This window comes from Sebastes umbrosus, unplaced genomic scaffold, assembly GCF_015220745.1.
Source record: "Sebastes umbrosus isolate fSebUmb1 unplaced genomic scaffold, fSebUmb1.pri scaffold_129_arrow_ctg1, whole genome shotgun sequence".
NCBI lineage: Eukaryota > Metazoa > Chordata > Actinopteri > Perciformes > Sebastidae > Sebastes > Sebastes umbrosus.
The window spans coordinates 27,501-44,585 of record NW_023618457.1 but is presented as its reverse complement, the minus strand read 5'-3'; the positions used below and the strand labels follow the sequence as shown (position 1 = coordinate 44,585).

Here is a 17,085-nt window from a genome sequence, read left to right as displayed (position 1 = left end):
ACATTTTATATACATTAAATATAGGCTACAGTAGCTGGATGAACAGATGTGAGTTAGCTGTCTGATAACAGCTGTATTAATACAGCTGTTATAATACAGCTATTAATACAGCTGTTATCAGACAGCTGTATTAATAGCTGTATTAATACAGATTTAACAGATTTTAATACAGATTTATATATAATTATAATGTGAATTTTTAGTATGAAATTATATGAAATCTTTAGTGTTGAAAACTGCCATATTTATATTGAGTCATATATTCAGCCAGCGCTGACGTGCTCACACCGTTCACACCGTCACCGTTCACACCGTGGCCGGTTGATGTTCATGTGTGTCCCTGTCAGAATCTATAAGGCTGATTTCAATTTTAGAGGTTAAATATCTGTATTCATTGATCCATCATTACTGATCATGCTGCCCAGCTGGATGATGATTGGCAGCTGGTTGTTTAATTGATCGGGCTCTCTGATTGGCTGACTGGCTGCTCTGTGGGGGGAAGGAGGGGGCAGCAACACTCTGATGAGTCCACTTTGAGTCCAGACCTGCAGCTGTCCACGGTACAACAACCAACAACCACAGGTACGCTTTATAATAATAGAATTACAACTTGTATTATGTGTCTGCTCTCTGCTCGGTATCCCTCCGCAGGGTGACTGTAGACTAGAGATCCCTCCGCAGGGTGTCTGTAGACTAGAGATCCCTCCGCTGGGTGTCTGTAGACTAGAGATCCCTCCGCTGGGTGTCTGTAGACTAGAGATCCCTCCGCAGGGTGTCTGTAGACTAGAGATCCCTCCGCAGGGTGACTGTAGACTAGAGATCCCTCCGCAGGGTGACTGTAGACTAGAGATCCCTCCGCAGGGTGTCTGTAGACTAGAGATCCCTCCGCAGGGTGACTGTAGACTAGAGATCCCTCCGCCGGGTGTCTGTAGACTAGAGATCCCTCCGCCGGGTGTCTGTAGACTAGAGATCCCTCCGCAGGGTGTCTGTAGACTAGAGATCCCTCCGCAGGGTGTCTGTAGACTAGAGATCCCTCCGCAGGGTGTCTGTAGACTAGAGATCCCTCCGCAGGGTGTCTGTAGACTAGAGATCCCTCCGCAGGGTGTCTGCTAGGCAGAGCGGCGGTACTAACTGTTCTTAAAGTTGCTATAAAGTTAAAATAAGAGCTCGGTGGTGTGTTGGTTGTGTGCCGAGTTTTCTATTATAAACTCAGGATTCAAAGGAATCACAATTCATGTTCGTGGAGGTGAGAACTCTTTATGAAAAAGAGAAACAAAAGTTAATTTGTAGATTTCATTAATGGAGTCTGGTTTGGCGATTTCTCGGGCTACAATATAACGGCATGTTCTCTGGTTTAATTATTGTTAAACAACACAGCAACGCACATCGAGGACATTTAAGTGTATATGAATGAATAATCTCATGTTTCAGACAGTATTAGAGTGTTTCACCCCCCACCGGGCAGGCTGAGTCCTGCTGGTCAGTTGGTGGAACTGCACTCAGTTTTTAAATGTTTATAGATTGTAGGATAGCAGCAGTAATAACTGTTCTTAAAGGTTCTGTGTGTAACTTGTTCAGGTATAAATCATTGCTGGTCGGTGTCTCAAACTCCAGTGAAGCACCAAAACCTCTTGGTTGTATCTGGTGAAGCTGTTAAACAGTGTTGGCCGCGGTCGGAGGACGCGGGGGAGACCGTAGCTTTGGTCTCCAGGACCGGAGTCTCTGCTCCTCTGCCTGCCTTCACTCACAAATCCGTAACAATGTGCGAGTTGATTTCGGTCCTAAAATTGGTCTATTTGTGTTCCCCAAAAAGACAAGTTCAAGACAAATGACACGCAAATTCGTGAAGCGTTCCTTCTATTATGACTTTTCTGATCATTATGGGATGTTTTCTGATTTTTTAATAATTTTTTTGAATTTTTTCTGATTATTTTCTAATTCTTTTCAGATTTTTCTATGTTTTTTCTATTTTCTGTGACTTTTCTGATTATTTTCTGATGTTTTATGATTTTGTCAGATTTTTTTGTACGTTTTTCAGACATTTGTCAAACATTTTTTATGTTTTTCGGACATTTTTCGGACATTATTCTGACTTTTTTCGGACATTTGCCAGACTTTTTTAGTTTTTTTTCGGATTTTTGTCTGACTTTTTTCTGAATTTTTTGGACATTTTTTGGTCAAATTTTTTTGGACAACTTTTTTGGACATTTGTCAGACATTTTTTGTAACTTTTTTTCGGATTTTTGTCTGACTTTTTTCGGATTTTTTTTTTAATTTTTTGGACAAATGTTTTTGGACACATTTTTTTGGACATTTGTCAGACTTTTTTCTTTTTTTTTTCTGACTTTTTTCGGACATTTAAAAAAAAAAAATTGGACAAATTTATTTGGACAAATATTTTGGACATTTGTCAGAATTTTTTTTTGGATCTGTGTCTGACTTTTTTCAGACATTTGTTTCCTTTTTTCTGACATTTCTCTGAATTTGTTTTGCTTTTTTCGGACATTTGTTGGATTTTTTTCGGACATTTGTCGGACTTTTTTTTGTTTTTTCTGACATTTGTTGGACTATTTTCTGCCTTTTTTTAAATTGTTTGGACTTTTTGGACCCATTTTTTGGGACATATTTTTGGACATTTGTCAGGCGGTTTTTTTTTATGATTTTTTTCTGACTTTTCGGACATTTTCTTTCCTTTTTTTGGACACATTTTTTTGGACATCTTTTTGGACATTTGTCAGACTTTTTTTTCGGATCTTTGTCAGACTTTTTTTTTTTTTAATTTTTTTTGTTTTTTCTGACATTTGTTGTACTATTTTCTGCCTTTTTTTTCGGACATTTAAAAAAAAAAAATTAATTTGTTTTACTTTTTTCGGACATTTGTTGGACTTTTTTCTGACATTTTTTTAATTTTTGGGATATATTTTGGACACATTTTTTTGGACATCTTTTTGGACATTTGTCAGACGTTTTTTTTTTCTGACTTTTTTCTGAGATTTTGTTTCCTTTTTTCGGACATTTGTCGCACTTTTGGACATTTTTTGGACACACTTTTTTGGACAAATGTTTTTGGACACTTTTTGGACAAATGTTTTTGGACACTTTTTGGACAAATGTTTTTGGACATTTGTCAGACATTTTTTTTGCTTTTTTCGGATTTTTGTCTGACTTTTTGTTAAAAAAGCTGAAAAACGCTCTCATCATTAACACTAGTAAGACTAGTATGATTTTTGGCCTTCCTCCCGACTGTCAGCTGCCTCCAGTTACAATTCATAGTGTAGAAATGAAACAGGTCTCTTCATACAAATACCTGACTCCACCCTATCATGGACCTTCACATTGAATTCACCTGTAAGAAGATACAGCAGCACATTTACTTTCTTCGCAGACTCAGATCATTTGGAGCCAGCAGCCAGATCATTTTTCTATTTTTCAGATCAGTGATTCAGAGTGTCCTGTTGTCCTGCAGCTCAGCCCGGCTCAGTAGTCTCTCTGTAAAACTTAAAACTAAACTTTATAGCCAAATCAAAATGTGTGTGAAGATCATTGTCCAACCTGTGACAGCCTCCTTTCAAGCAGCTCACAACAAGAGGATGCTCAGACTGGCCAACAGCATCTCTTCTGATCCCTTACATGTTTTAAATGGGGAATATCAACTTCTGCCCTCCAAGAGGCGATTCAGAGTCCTGACATTTAACCGCATCAGGCTGAAGAACGCTTCTGTCCATCAGTCCATCTTGTTGCTGAATAATAATGAATGTGCTGCTAAAGACATGTAAATCCAGAGGACAGGTGGTGTTGTAATGGGTTATGTATGAATAATAATGGTGATGTGTTTTGTTTTCTGTCTGATGGGTCTTACTTGTCTGTCTCTATGGTAACTGTGTGTCTGTTGTATGTGTACTTATTCTCAAATTGAGCTGCCTATGGATGCAAAATGAATTTCAGTGCAAACTGACAATAAAGTTGTATCGTCGTCGTCGTCGTCGTTTTGAATGTAACACAATATATAAGAGGACAACATGAAATGAGAAAAGTAAATCTACATGAGAATAAATACTTGAAAGCAATACAGAACATGTTTTATGAGGTAACCCTCGGTTACGAAGGCCGAGGTCTGTTTGGGTTCGAGCTGACAACGGAAACTTTCTGTCAGGTATGAAATGAGATGACAGATGACTACGAGGCATCTCGCTTCCTGTTCCTGTTCCAACCGCCAGCAGGCGGGTTTCAGTCCCGCGTGTTCAGCAGTTCCACCACCACTTCCTGTTGGTGTCTGTCATTTTTAACTCTTTCTGTCAATCAGAATGTGTTAACCAGTTGGTCCAGTTCTGTGGTGAGTTAACCTCTGAACCCCTACAGGGTGCTGGAAGGTCTGGTTCTCCCAGACCAGGTCTCTGCAGCTCCTCTCCAGTGGCTCTCTGGAGCTTTAAACATGGAAATGAAGAACTGTTTCATTTTTATCTATCATTGTTGTAGGTCTATGGTACGACGAGTATTAGGGCCACGTGTTATTTTCTTTTTTCTCGTAAAGTTATGATTTTATTCTCGTAATATTACGACTTTTTTCTGTAAATCTCAGATGTTTTTTTCCCTCAATGTGGTCCTAATACTCCGTAGTGTATTGTCTCTTTGGCCCTCACTGCATTAGACTTATTTACTAAATTTATATACTTAGACTATAAACTGTGTGACCTTCTTTTGGCCGTGACATCACCGTGTGCATCAACACATTCTACCATTGTTCACAGTTTACAATCAATAAAAAAACAACTAATTTGTACAATTTAGATTTACACATTATTCTGTTTTAATGTTTTGTGCTGTTTCTTTGTGTTTGTGATGTCATGTGATTGTTGTGATCTTTACTGCTGTAGTGTGTGGAGGCTTTTCTTTGAATATGTAAACAATAAAAAACAACTTATAGAACACGTAAAGATGGATTCATATTGAACTCCTAATAAGAGCTGATAGCTCATAATGAGCGGATCGTCCCGTATTTCCCACAGCCGTGAAGGCATCATCAGCTGCAGACAGAGAGAGACAGACAGAGAGAGACAGACAGACAGAGACAGACAGACAGAGAGAGACAGACAGAGAGAGACAGACAGACAGACAGACACAGCGATAGACAGACATCTCTCGTTCCTCACGGTAGATCAATGAACGGAACATTAACGGGTCTCTCCGCCGGTATGAACCCGGAGGAGGAGACCACCGTGCACCTGAAGGATGCTGGACCGGAGCAGGAGGATGCTGGACCGGAGGATGTTCCCGCTCCGGTCGTCCCGGAGGCCGATGCGACGGAGGCCGATGTGAGTGAAGCGGATCTGGACCAGGAGGACCAGGAGAAGCAGCCGATGACCGGAGGAGCAGACCGGGCCGAGGACGCTCCGACAGCCGGCGGAGAGGAGGCTGCGGCGGGGGAGGAGAGGAACAACGGGTCGGTGAATCTGAAGATCCCCGAAGAGGAGGAGAAGGAGCAGAAATTCACCGGACTGAACAAAGAGGAGCTGATGAAGGTGGCCGGGACTCCTGGGTGAGTACTAGTACACACACTGTAGTAATAGTACACACACTGTAGTACTAGTACACACACTGTAGTAATAGAACACACACTATAGTTATCGTAGATAGAACCGGCCCCGCTAGATGGAACCGGCCCCGCTAGATGGAACCGGCCCCGCTAGATGGAACCGGCCCCGCTAGATGGAACCGAGCCTGGACTGAAGTTAGACTTCAGCTATTTCAGTTTCGTTTTCGAATTATAAAATTGTAAATGAGTGTTTTTGTGAATGGAGTCTGGTGGCTTTGAGGAGAGCGAGATAACGCTGTATGTATCTCGCCGTCAGACGGCTGGTTCTGACGGCCGGTTCTGACGGGTATGCAGCTCATCTTGAGGGTCAAACATCCGTTATTGAAGGAAAGAAGAAGAATATAATAACTAAAGCATTTCTTCCTCTACGTGTCCTCCTCGTCCCCCTCGTCCCCCTCGTCCCCCTCGTCCTCCTCAGCTGGGTGAGGACCCGCTGGGCGCTGCTAGTGGTGTTCTGGCTCGGCTGGTTGGGGATGCTGGGCGGCGCCGTCCTCATCATCCTGCAGGCGCCTCGCTGCAGAGAGCTGCCCGCCACCAACTGGTGGAACAACGGCCCGCTGTACCAGATCGGAGACGTCCGGGCCTTCAGCGACGCCCGCGACCTGAAGGGTGAGAACGTCCAGCACTCACAAGGCATTCTGGGAGATTCAGAGAGGGTTAAAGGAGACGGGTGGGGGGGGGCTGACCTTCAGCAGACTTTAACACATGAACGTGACTGAATCCTGTTGATGTCAGCTGACCTTCAGCAGAAGTGAAACCTTGTGAATGAACAGAAGCAGAAGTCATTCCTCCTCCTCCTCCTCCTCCTCCTCCTCCTCTCTTCTCCTCCCCTCACCGTTAGCATTCAGCAACTACATCTCCCAGAAGGCAATGCTTCTCAGACTTAAAGGCCCATTCAGACAGGATTCATGTTTCTGACCTCATGTTGGTTCAGACAGGCCTGTATGCTGCTGTTAGCATGTTAGCACGGTAGCATGTTAGCATTGTAGCACATTAGCATGTTAGCAGGTTAGCATCTATCAGATTAGCAACAACATTTCCTCCATTTTCACAGTGAGCTGATAAAAACAACTCAGAGGTTCACGTTAACCTAGACAGGATTTAAATGACTCCTCTTCCTCCTCCTCCTCTCCTCCTCTCCTCCTCCTCCTCAGGTGTGGAGCAGAAGATCAGTAATCTGGCTCAGATGAAGGTCCGTGGTCTGGTTCTGGGTCCAATCCACGAGGCTCCAGCAGATCAAGTGATGAGTTTGAGCTTTGAGAAGGTTTCGTCTGAGTCTGGAACTCTGGATCAGTTCAGGAGTCTGATACAGGCCGCCCACAAAAAGAGTGATTAACTACTATACACTACATCATCGTTAGTTATTAATATATCACTACATCATATCACTAGTTATTAATATATCACTACATCATATCACTAGTTATTAATATATTACAACATCACGTCGCTAGTTATTAATGTATTACAACATCGGGCGCCTGGGTTAGCTCAGTTGGTAGAGCGGGCGTCCATGTATTAAGGATTGGTCCTGACCGCGGCGGCCCGGGTTCGAATCCGGCCTGTGGCCCTTTCCGCATCCACTCTCTCTCTCTCCCCCCTTTCAAGACTCTATCCACTGTCCTGTCAATAAAAATGGAAAATGCCCCCAAAAAAATAACTAAAAAAAAAAAAAATATATTACAACATCACATCACTAGTTATTAACATATTACAACATCACGTCGCTAGTTATTAACATATTACAACATCACGTCACTAGTTATTAACATATTACAACATCACGTCGCTAGTTATTAATATATTACAACATCACATCACTAGTTATTAATATATTACAACATCACATCACTAGTTATTAACATATTACAACATCACATCGCTAGTTATTAATATATTACATCACATCACTAGTTATTAACATATTACAACATCACATCACTAGTTATTAATATATTACAACATCACGTCGCTAGTTATTAACATATTACAACATCACATCACTAGTTATTAACATATTACAACATCACTAGTTATTAACATATTACAACATCACATCACTAGTTATTAATATATTACAACATCATGTCACTAGTTATTAATATATTACAACATCACGTCACTAGTTATTAATATATTACAACATCACATCACTAGTTATTAACATATTACAACATCACATCACTAGTTATTAATAAATTACATCACATCACTAGTTATTAACATATTACAACATCACATCACTAGTTATTAACATATTACAACATCACATCGCTAGTTATTAACATATTACATCACATCACTAGTTATTAATATATTACAACATCACATCACTAGTTATTAATATATTACAACATCAAATCACTAGTTATTAACATATTACAACATCACATCGCTAGTTATTAACATATTACATCACATCACTAGTTATTAATATATTACAACATCACGTCGCTAGTTATTAACATATTACAACATCACATCACTAGTTATTAACATATTACAACATCACATCGCTAGTTATTAACATATTACATCACATCACTAGTTATTAATATATTACAACATCACATCACTAGTTATTAACATATTACAACATCACGTCGCTAGTTATTAACATATTACAACATCACGTCACTAGTTATTAACATATTACAACATCACGTCGCTAGTTATTAATATATTACAACATCACGTCACTAGTTATTAATATATTACAACATCACATCACTAGTTATTAACATATTACAACATCACATCGCTAGTTATTAATATATTACATCACATCACTAGTTATTAACATATTACAACATCACATCACTAGTTATTAATATATTACAACATCACGTCGCTAGTTATTAACATATTACAACATCACATCACTAGTTATTAACATATTACAACATCACATCGCTAGTTATTAACATATTACATCACATCACTAGTTATTAACATATTACAACATCACATCACTAGTTATTAATATATTACAACATCATGTCACTAGTTATTAATATATTACAACATCACGTCACTAGTTATTAATATATTACAACATCACATCACTAGTTATTAACATATTACAACATCACATCACTAGTTATTAATAAATTACATCACATCACTAGTTATTAACATATTACAACATAACATCACTAGTTATTAACATATTACAACATCACATCGCTAGTTATTAACATATTACATCACATCACTAGTTATTAATATATTACAACATCACATCACTAGTTATTAACATATTACAACATCACGTCACTAGTTATTAATATATTACAACATCACGTCACTAGTTATTAACATATTACAACATCACATCACTAGTTATTAACATATTACATCACATCACTAGTTATTAACATATTACAACATCACATCACTAGTTATTAATATATTACATCACGTCACTAGTTATTAACATATTACAACATCACATCACTAGTTATTAATATATTACAACATCACATCACTAGTTATTAATATATTACAACATCAAATCACTAGTTATTAACATATTACAACATCACATCACTAGTTATTAATATATTACAACATCACATCACTAGTTATTAACATATTACAACATCACATCACTAGTTATTAACATATTACAACATCACATCACTAGTTATTAATATATTACAACATCACATCACTAGTTATTAATATATTACAACATCAAATCACTAGTTAATAACATATTACAACATCACATCACTAGTTATTAATATATTACAACATCACGTCGCTAGTTATTAATATATTACAACATCACGTCACTACTTATTAACATATTACAACATCACGTCGCTAGTTATTAACATATTACAACATCACATCACTAGTTATTAACATATTACAACGTCACATCACTAGTTATTAATATATTACAATATTACGTCGCTAGTTATTAACATATTACAACATCACGTCACTAGTTATTAACATATTCCAACGTCACATCACTAGTTATTAATATATTACAATATTACGTCGCTAGTTATTAACATATTACAACATCACGTCGCTAGTTATTAACATATTACAACATCACGTCGCTAGTTATTAACATATTACAACGTCACATCGCTAGTTATTAATATATTACAATATTACGTCGCTAGTTATTAACATATTACAACATCACGTCGCTAGTTATTAACATATTACAACGTCACACCACTAGTTATTAATATATTACAATATTACGTCGCTAGTTATTAACATATTACAACATCACGTCGCTAGTTATTAATATATTACAACATCACATCACTAGTTATTAACATATTACAACATCACGTCGCTAGTTATTAACATATTACAACATCACATCACTAGTTATTAACATATTACAATATTACGTCGCTAGTTATTAACATATTACAACATCATGTTGCTAGTTATTAACATTTGACAACATCACATGTTGTGTGTCTCTGCAGGTATTTTTGTGGTTCTGGATCTGACTCCGAACTACCAGGGTTCATCTGGACCCTGGTTCTCTAACGTCAGTGTGACCAACGTAGCCGAGAGACTGAAGGTGAACGCAGACCTCCTGAGGTCACATGACTGTTGACACTGTGATAGACGTAGTATTGATGTGAGGCAGCAGGGGGGGGCGCTGTCCTCATGGTCTCTAATGGCGGCGGTCTGTCTCTCTGTCCTCAGTCTGGTCTGGTGTTCTGGATGAACCAAGGCGTAGACGGTGTGCAGCTGTCGGGGGTGGAGCGAGTGGCCGGCGTGGTGCCGTCTCTGTGGACCGACATCCGAGCCATCGTCCAGAACGGGACGGAGGAGCGTCCCAACAAGAGGTCAGAAACCAAACTGGGACCTCTGGGACCAGGTCCACTTCATCCAGGTCACACCTTAATAAAAACATCTTGTTCCTGATGGTTCTTCTCGAGGGACAAAAGCAGACCTAAACCTCTGGTTTCGATGGAATAAAGACTCAATGTGCTTTTCAGGGTCCTGATCGGCGTCACCGAGCGCTCCTCGGCTGAAGACGTGTCCGTCCTCCTCTCCTCCACCGGCGTCGACCTGCTGATCTCCAGGGTGCTCTGCCCCGGCAGCACCGACGCCAAGGACGCCACGGACGCCACAGAGCTTGCTCAGTCCGTCCAGCTCTTGTATTCGTCCCACAACCAGACCAAGCTGGCCTGGAGCCTGGGGGGGCGGGCCGAGGGTCACCTGGCCTCGCTGGTGGGACCGGCTCTGGTCAAACTGCACCAGCTGCTGCTGCTCACGCTGCCCGGGACACCCGTCATCAACTACGGAGACGAGATCGGCCTGATGGACGGGGTGAGGACAGACAGATATACTGTATACTGTATATATCTGTTAAATGAGCTTATTTCTGTGAGGAGTCTGGTGTACAGCGTCTCCCACATGATGTCAGGTTAAATCACACACAGCTCTCTGCCACAGCGTCCACACGGAGGACTTAAAGACGCTGTAGCTTGAATAACAAATAATAAAAATAACATCTTATTCATAATCAAACATGATGATTGATTAATCAATGATTGATCTCCACATTTTATCATCTGTGTTAAAGGACACCAAGTTTCCCAGAATGCTTTGGGACTCTGACGGGAAGCTGAACGGGACTCTGCAGGTAAACAAACTGAACAAGTTAGTGACTTCTTATTAAGACTGAGTGGAAGTGATAGAAAAGTAGTACACGTAGTACAAGTACAAGTAACAGCAATACGAGTATCATTGCTGGCAGTACTAGTCACAATAGTGGTTGCAACAGTAGAAAAAGTACTACAGCAGTAGTAGTAGCAGTAGTAGTAGTAGCAGTATTAGTGGTAGTAGTAGTATCAGCATTAATAGTAGTAGTAGCAGTAGTAGTAGTAGTAGTAGTAGTAGTAGCAGTAGTAGTATTAGTAGCAGTAGTAGTAGTAGTAGCAGTATTAGTAGTAGTAGTAGTATCAGCATTAAGAGTAGTAGTAGCAGTATTATTATTAGTAGTAGTAGCAGTAGTAGTAGTAGTATCAGCATTAATAGTAGTAGTAGCAGTATTATTATTAGTAGTAGTAGCAGTAGTAGTAGTAGTATCAGCATTAATAGTAGTAGCAGTATTATTATTATTAGTAGTAGCAGTAGTAGTAGTAGTATCAGCATTAATAGTAGTAGTAGCAGTATTATTATTATTAGTAGTAGCAGTAGTAGTAGTAGTAGTAGTAGTAGTATTAGTAGCAGTAGTAGTAGTAGTAGTAGTAGTAGCAGTATTAGTAGTAGTAGTAGTAGCAGTAGTATTAGTAGTAGTAGTAGTATCAGCATTAAGAGTAGTAGTAGCAGTAGTAGTAGTAGCAGTAGCAGTAGCAGCAGCAGCAGCAGCAGCAGCAGCAGCAGCAGTAGTAGTAGTAGTAGCAGTAGTATTAGTAGTAGTAGTAGTATCAGCATTAAGAGTAGTAGTAGCAGTAGTAGTAGTAGCAGTAGCAGTAGCAGTAGCAGTAGCAGCAGCAGCAGCAGCAGTAGTAGTAGTAGTAGCAGTAGCAGTAGTAGTAGTAGCAGTAGCAGTAGTACTAGTATCAGTAACAGTAGTAGTAGTAGTAGTATCCGCATTAATAGTAGTAGTATCAGCATTAAGAGTAGTAGCAGTAGTAGTAGTAGTAGTAGTAGTAGTAGTAGTAGCAGTAGTAGTAGCATTAGTATCAGCATTAGTAGTACTAGTATCAGTAACAGTAGTAGTAGTAGTAGCATCAGTAACAGTAGTAGTACTAGTAGTATCCGCATTAATAGTAGTAGTATCAGCATTAAGAGTAGTAGTAGCAGTAGTAGTAGTAGTATCAGCATCAGTCGTCATTACTACCTGTAAGCTAACTGTTAAACTAACTGTTAAGCTAACTGTTAGTACTAGAAGTATTAGTATTAGTAGTAGTAGTAGTAGTAGTAGTACAGAAGTATTGTGTTGTGTCAGTAATGTGTACGGTTCTGTCCCTGCAGGAGAGGAGCGCCGAGCATCTGGCGTGTCTCAGTTTTTTCAGCGCTCTGAGCGAGCTCCGTGGTAAAGAGCGCTCGCTGCTGTTCGGAGACTTCCTGCTCCTCTCTAACTCCTCCTCCTCGCTGGCGTACCTGCGGGTCTGGGATCAGAGTCCCGGTTTCCTGGCCGCCTTCAACTGGGCGGAGGACGAGGCGGCGGTGCTGCAGCTGAGCGGCGCGGCGCTGCCTCGGCAGGCCGCGGTCGTCTTCAGCACCAACAGCAGCGTCCTGCCGGTGGACAGCAGCGTGGACCTGATGGAGCTGAGGCTCGGCCCCGGACAGGCCGCGCTCCTCAGGTTTCCCTACACCGGATAGACCGGTCACATGGTCCGGTTAACGCGTCTAATACATGTTTACTGTCAGTGAATATTAATATGGTCATGTGACGATGTCTATAATGAGCATTCTGTGAAAATACAACAAAAATAAAAACCGAGGGAAGACATGTACAGTCTGATGACTTTATTTATTCTTTCAAAATCTTTTTTATTGTTTTTTTTTGCAGACCCGGTAAAGGTTATCATATCAAATGCAAAACATAACTGAGTGTCTGTGACATGAAATAAAAACATAGAAAGAGGAACGCCCCACCCCATGTTGATATTGGTCACACGAAATAAATAAATAAATAAATAAATAAATAAATAAATAAATAATATACTAATCAAGAGATTAAAAAGAATTGATTTAGCTTGAAAAAAAAGGAAATAAAATTAAGTTAAGTGTAACATTAAGGAAGAGTAAATAGTGACAATAGTATTGTTGTAAAGCAAATCAAACTTTAACTCCAACTTATTTATTTATTTATTAAACTTTTGGCCCGGCTGCTTCCCAGAGGAGCAGGAAGTGAGCGATGGACATAAATGAAAGTTATAAAAATACAGCTCACAGATTTTGAGAGCAATCTCAAACTTTTTCATATCAAGGATCCAAAATGAAAAAGTAAAAAGAAAAGTCAGAGAAAAAGTTACAAGAAAATGTCCAAACAAAAAGTTTAAAAAAAATGTCCAAAAAATGTCCGAAAAAAAGTAAAAACAAAGGTCAGAAATAAAGTTTAAAAAAAAAATGTCTGAAAAAAAGTTTTAAAAAAATGTTAGAAAAAAAGTAAAAAAAAAAAAATGTCTGAAAAAAAGTTTAAAAAAAATATTAGAAAAAAAGTAAAAACAAAAATGTCTAAAAAAATGTTTAGAAAAAGTAAAACAAATGTTTGAAAAATGTCCAAAAAGTTTTCAAAAAATATCCAAACAATATCTGAAAAAAATTCACAAAAAATGTCCAAAAAAAGTAAAAAACAAATGTCAGAAAATAAAGTTTAAAAAATGTCCAAAAATATCAGAAAAGAAGGAAAAGAAAATGTCAGAAAAATGTCGGGGAAAAAAATGTCCATAAAATGCCCAAAAAGCAAGTATAAACAGATATTTTACTACTTTTAGGACATCATGATTTAAATGAGGGATATTTAAGAGTTCTTACTGGGAGGTTGATTTATATCCTCTGATTTTCAGACGTCTCTTTATACATCCACGGACTCACGGTGCCTTCAATGGGGTCGTGTTTACCTTGTTTACCGTGTTTACCGTGTTTACCGTGGTTACGAGTTGGCCTATGAACGCCCCCTCATGTCGTATTCAAGACCTCGTAAGTGGAAAGTTTCTGAACGCTCCGAGTTCACGTGTTTGTTGGCGTTATGAGAAATGGCGGAGGCGGAAGTTCATTTTTCGGTGCATAATAAGTTAATATATTTTAGTCGTAGCCTATATTGTTTTTCTTGGTAATTTTATAACATGTCTGATATCCCCAACGGCCTGATCTTTCTCCTCTGTCATTATGTCTTTGCATTTACTGCATTATTTTACCCGCTTGCTAGCTTGCTAACTTGTTAGCCTCCGTGGCTTCTAGACTCGGACAGTAACGTTAATATAGCCGTCGCTTAGCAGCGGTGTTCTTCACGACTTAACCACTTGAACGCCACGCATATTATATGGTGTACACAACTTCCCGTGTTGTACGCACGGTAAACACGACCCCATTTGAAGGTGCCATCGAGCTGCGTCCGGCGGCCTCCTCGTCCGGCCTCATCTAGAGACTGCTGTCAGAAAAAAGGCGGGCTGGTCACTCGCCTGCATTCGCGCAGCGCTGCTCTCTGGCTCCATTTAAATGACGTTAAAATCTCAAGATGGCAGCTCTCCAGGATATTTTGGCGCCACTTCTGTACAGCAAGTTCGGGGACATTTAATGTCTCCATGGAGGACATCCCATGTCTCCATGGAGGACATCCCATGTCTCCATGGAGGACATCCCATGTCTCCATGGAGGACATCCCATGTCTCCATGGAGGACATCCGGTCAAATCATGTGAGTCAAATGTACTTTAACTGTCTGTCTGGCTGCTTTTTAACATTAAATGTCCCCTCTGTGGACTCTGTTGTTGATGTTGTAGTAGTAGTAGTAGTATTAGTAGCAGTAGTACTAGTACTAGTAGTAGTAGTAGTACTAGTAGTAGTAGTAGCAGTAGTACTAGTAGTAGTAGTAGTAGTAGGTAGTAGTAGTAGTACTAGTAGTAGTAGTAGCAGTAGTACTAGTAGTAGTAGTAGCAGTAGTACTAGTAGTAGTAGTAGCAGTAGTACTAGTAGTAGTAGTAGTAGTAGGTAGTAGTAGTAGTACTAGTAGTAGTAGTAGCAGTAGTACTAGTAGTAGTAGTAGTAGTAGGTAGTAGTAGTAGTACTAGTAGTAGTAGTAGCAGTAGTACTAGTAGTAGTAGTAGCAGTAGTACTAGTAGTAGTAGTACTAGTAGTAGTAGTAGCAGTAGTAGTAGTAGTAGCAGTAGTACTAGTAGTAGTAGTGTTAGTAGTAGTACTAGTAGTAGTAGTAGTAGTAGTAGCAGTAGTACTAGTAGTAGTAGTATTAGTAGTAGTACTAGTAGTAGTAGTAGCAGCAGTAGTACTACTAGTAGTAGTAGGTAGTAGTAGTAGTAGTAGCAGTAGTACTACTAGTAGTAGTAGTATTAGTAGTAGTACTAGTAGTAGTAGTAGTATTAGTAGTAGTACTAGTAGTACTAGTAGTAGTAGTAGCAGTAGTACTACTAGTACTAGTAGTAGTAGTAGTAGTAGCAGTAGTACTAGTAGTAGTAGTAGTAATAGTAGCAGTAGTACTAGTAGTAGTAGTAGTAGTAGTAGCAGTAGTACTAGGAGTAGTAACAGTAGTAGTAGTAGTAGTAGTAGTAGTAGTAGCAGTAGTACTACTAGTAGTAGTAGTAGCAGTAGTACTAGTAGTAGTAGTAATAGTAGTACTACTAGTAGTAGTAGTAGCAGTAGTACTAGTAGTAGTAGTAATAGTAGTACTACTAGTAGTACAGTAGTAGTAGTAGTAGTATTAATAGCAGTAGTACTAGTAGTAGTAGTAATAGCAGTAGTACTGGTAGTAGTAGTAGTAGTACTAATAGCAGTAGTACTGGTAGTAGTAGTAATAGCAGTAGTACTGGTAGTAGTAGTAGTAGTAATAACAGTAGTACTGGTAGTAGTAGTGCAGCTTACTTCGTACAGTACTTGGTCTGGTCAGCTAACATTACTGCCAAGCAGCTGAAATATAGAGTGATATTGTGCTTTTAGCTGACGTGTGTCTCCTCACTGTGTTGAGTGATGCTCCTTCATGTCTATGTAGAGCGAGCACAAGCGCCAGCAACAGGACGCTGACTTTAGTTGACTTAACGGACACAGGTGAAGCTGTTAACAACACATTTAGGATTCTGACTAACAGTCCCTTTAATGAACTTTCTTATTTCATAATAATTTTAACTAATTTTGTACTTGCTAGTATAAAGCTAACAGGATTTAAAGTCAGTAAAGCTAACGTTATGCTAGCATTAAGCTAACGTTATGCTAGCATTAAGCTAACGTTATGCTAGCATTAAGCTAACGTTATGCTAGCATTAAGTTAATGTTATGCTAGCATTAAGCTAACGTTATGCTAGCATTAAGCTAACGTTATGCTAGCATTAAGCTAATGTTATGCTAGCATTAATTAAGCTAATGTTATGCTAGCATTAAGCTAACGTTATGCTAGCATTAAGCTAACGTTATGCTAGCATCAAGCTAATGTTATGCTAGCATTAAGCTAACGTTATGCTAGCATTAAGCTAATGTTATGCTAGCATTAAGCTAATGTTATGCTAGCATTAAGCTAACGTTATGCTAGCATCAAGCTAATGTTATGCTAGCATTAAGCTAACGTTATGCTAGCATTAAGCTAACGTTATGCTAGCATTAAGCTAACGTTATGCTAGCATTAAGCTAATGTTATGCTAGCATTAAGCTAATGTTATACTAGCATTAAGCTAATGTTATGCTAGCATTAAGCTAATGTTATGCTAGCATTAAGCTAATGTTATGCTAGCAAGATCCAACGATCCAACATTTGTTATTCAGTAATATTTGGGCCATTCTCCATAGTACTTTTACTGTTGGTACTTTAAGTATATTTTGATG

At 39.0% G+C, this 17,085-nt stretch overlaps 1 protein-coding gene across 1 annotated transcript; it reads left to right on the top strand.

The window, feature by feature from the left end:
* The first annotated feature begins 4,902 nt into the window (after window positions 1–4,902).
* On the top strand, window positions 4,903–13,046 carry LOC119484282 (4F2 cell-surface antigen heavy chain-like). Its single transcript, XM_037762997.1, has 8 exons — window positions 4,903–5,536; window positions 6,012–6,202; window positions 6,748–6,921; window positions 10,057–10,154; window positions 10,283–10,425; window positions 10,579–10,912; window positions 11,169–11,228; window positions 12,566–13,046. The coding sequence occupies exons 1-8, from the start codon at window positions 5,160–5,162 to the stop codon at window positions 12,914–12,916; spliced, it is 1,728 nt and encodes a 575-aa protein (XP_037618925.1). The 5' UTR covers window positions 4,903–5,159; the 3' UTR covers window positions 12,917–13,046.
* Window positions 13,047–17,085: the final 4,039 nt, after the last annotated feature.

Bases quoted from the DNA above. Each gene is read 5' to 3' on its own strand.
- LOC119484282 (XM_037762997.1), top strand. From the start codon at position 5,160: ATGAACGGAACATTAACGGGTCTCTCCGCCGGTATGAACCCGGAGGAG. The intron at 6,203-6,747 runs GTGAGAACGTCC...CCTCCTCCTCAG, and splicing joins CGACGCCCGCGACCTGAAGG to GTGTGGAGCAGAAGATCAGT. The intron at 10,155-10,282 runs GTGAACGCAGAC...CTCTGTCCTCAG, and splicing joins ACGTAGCCGAGAGACTGAAG to TCTGGTCTGGTGTTCTGGAT.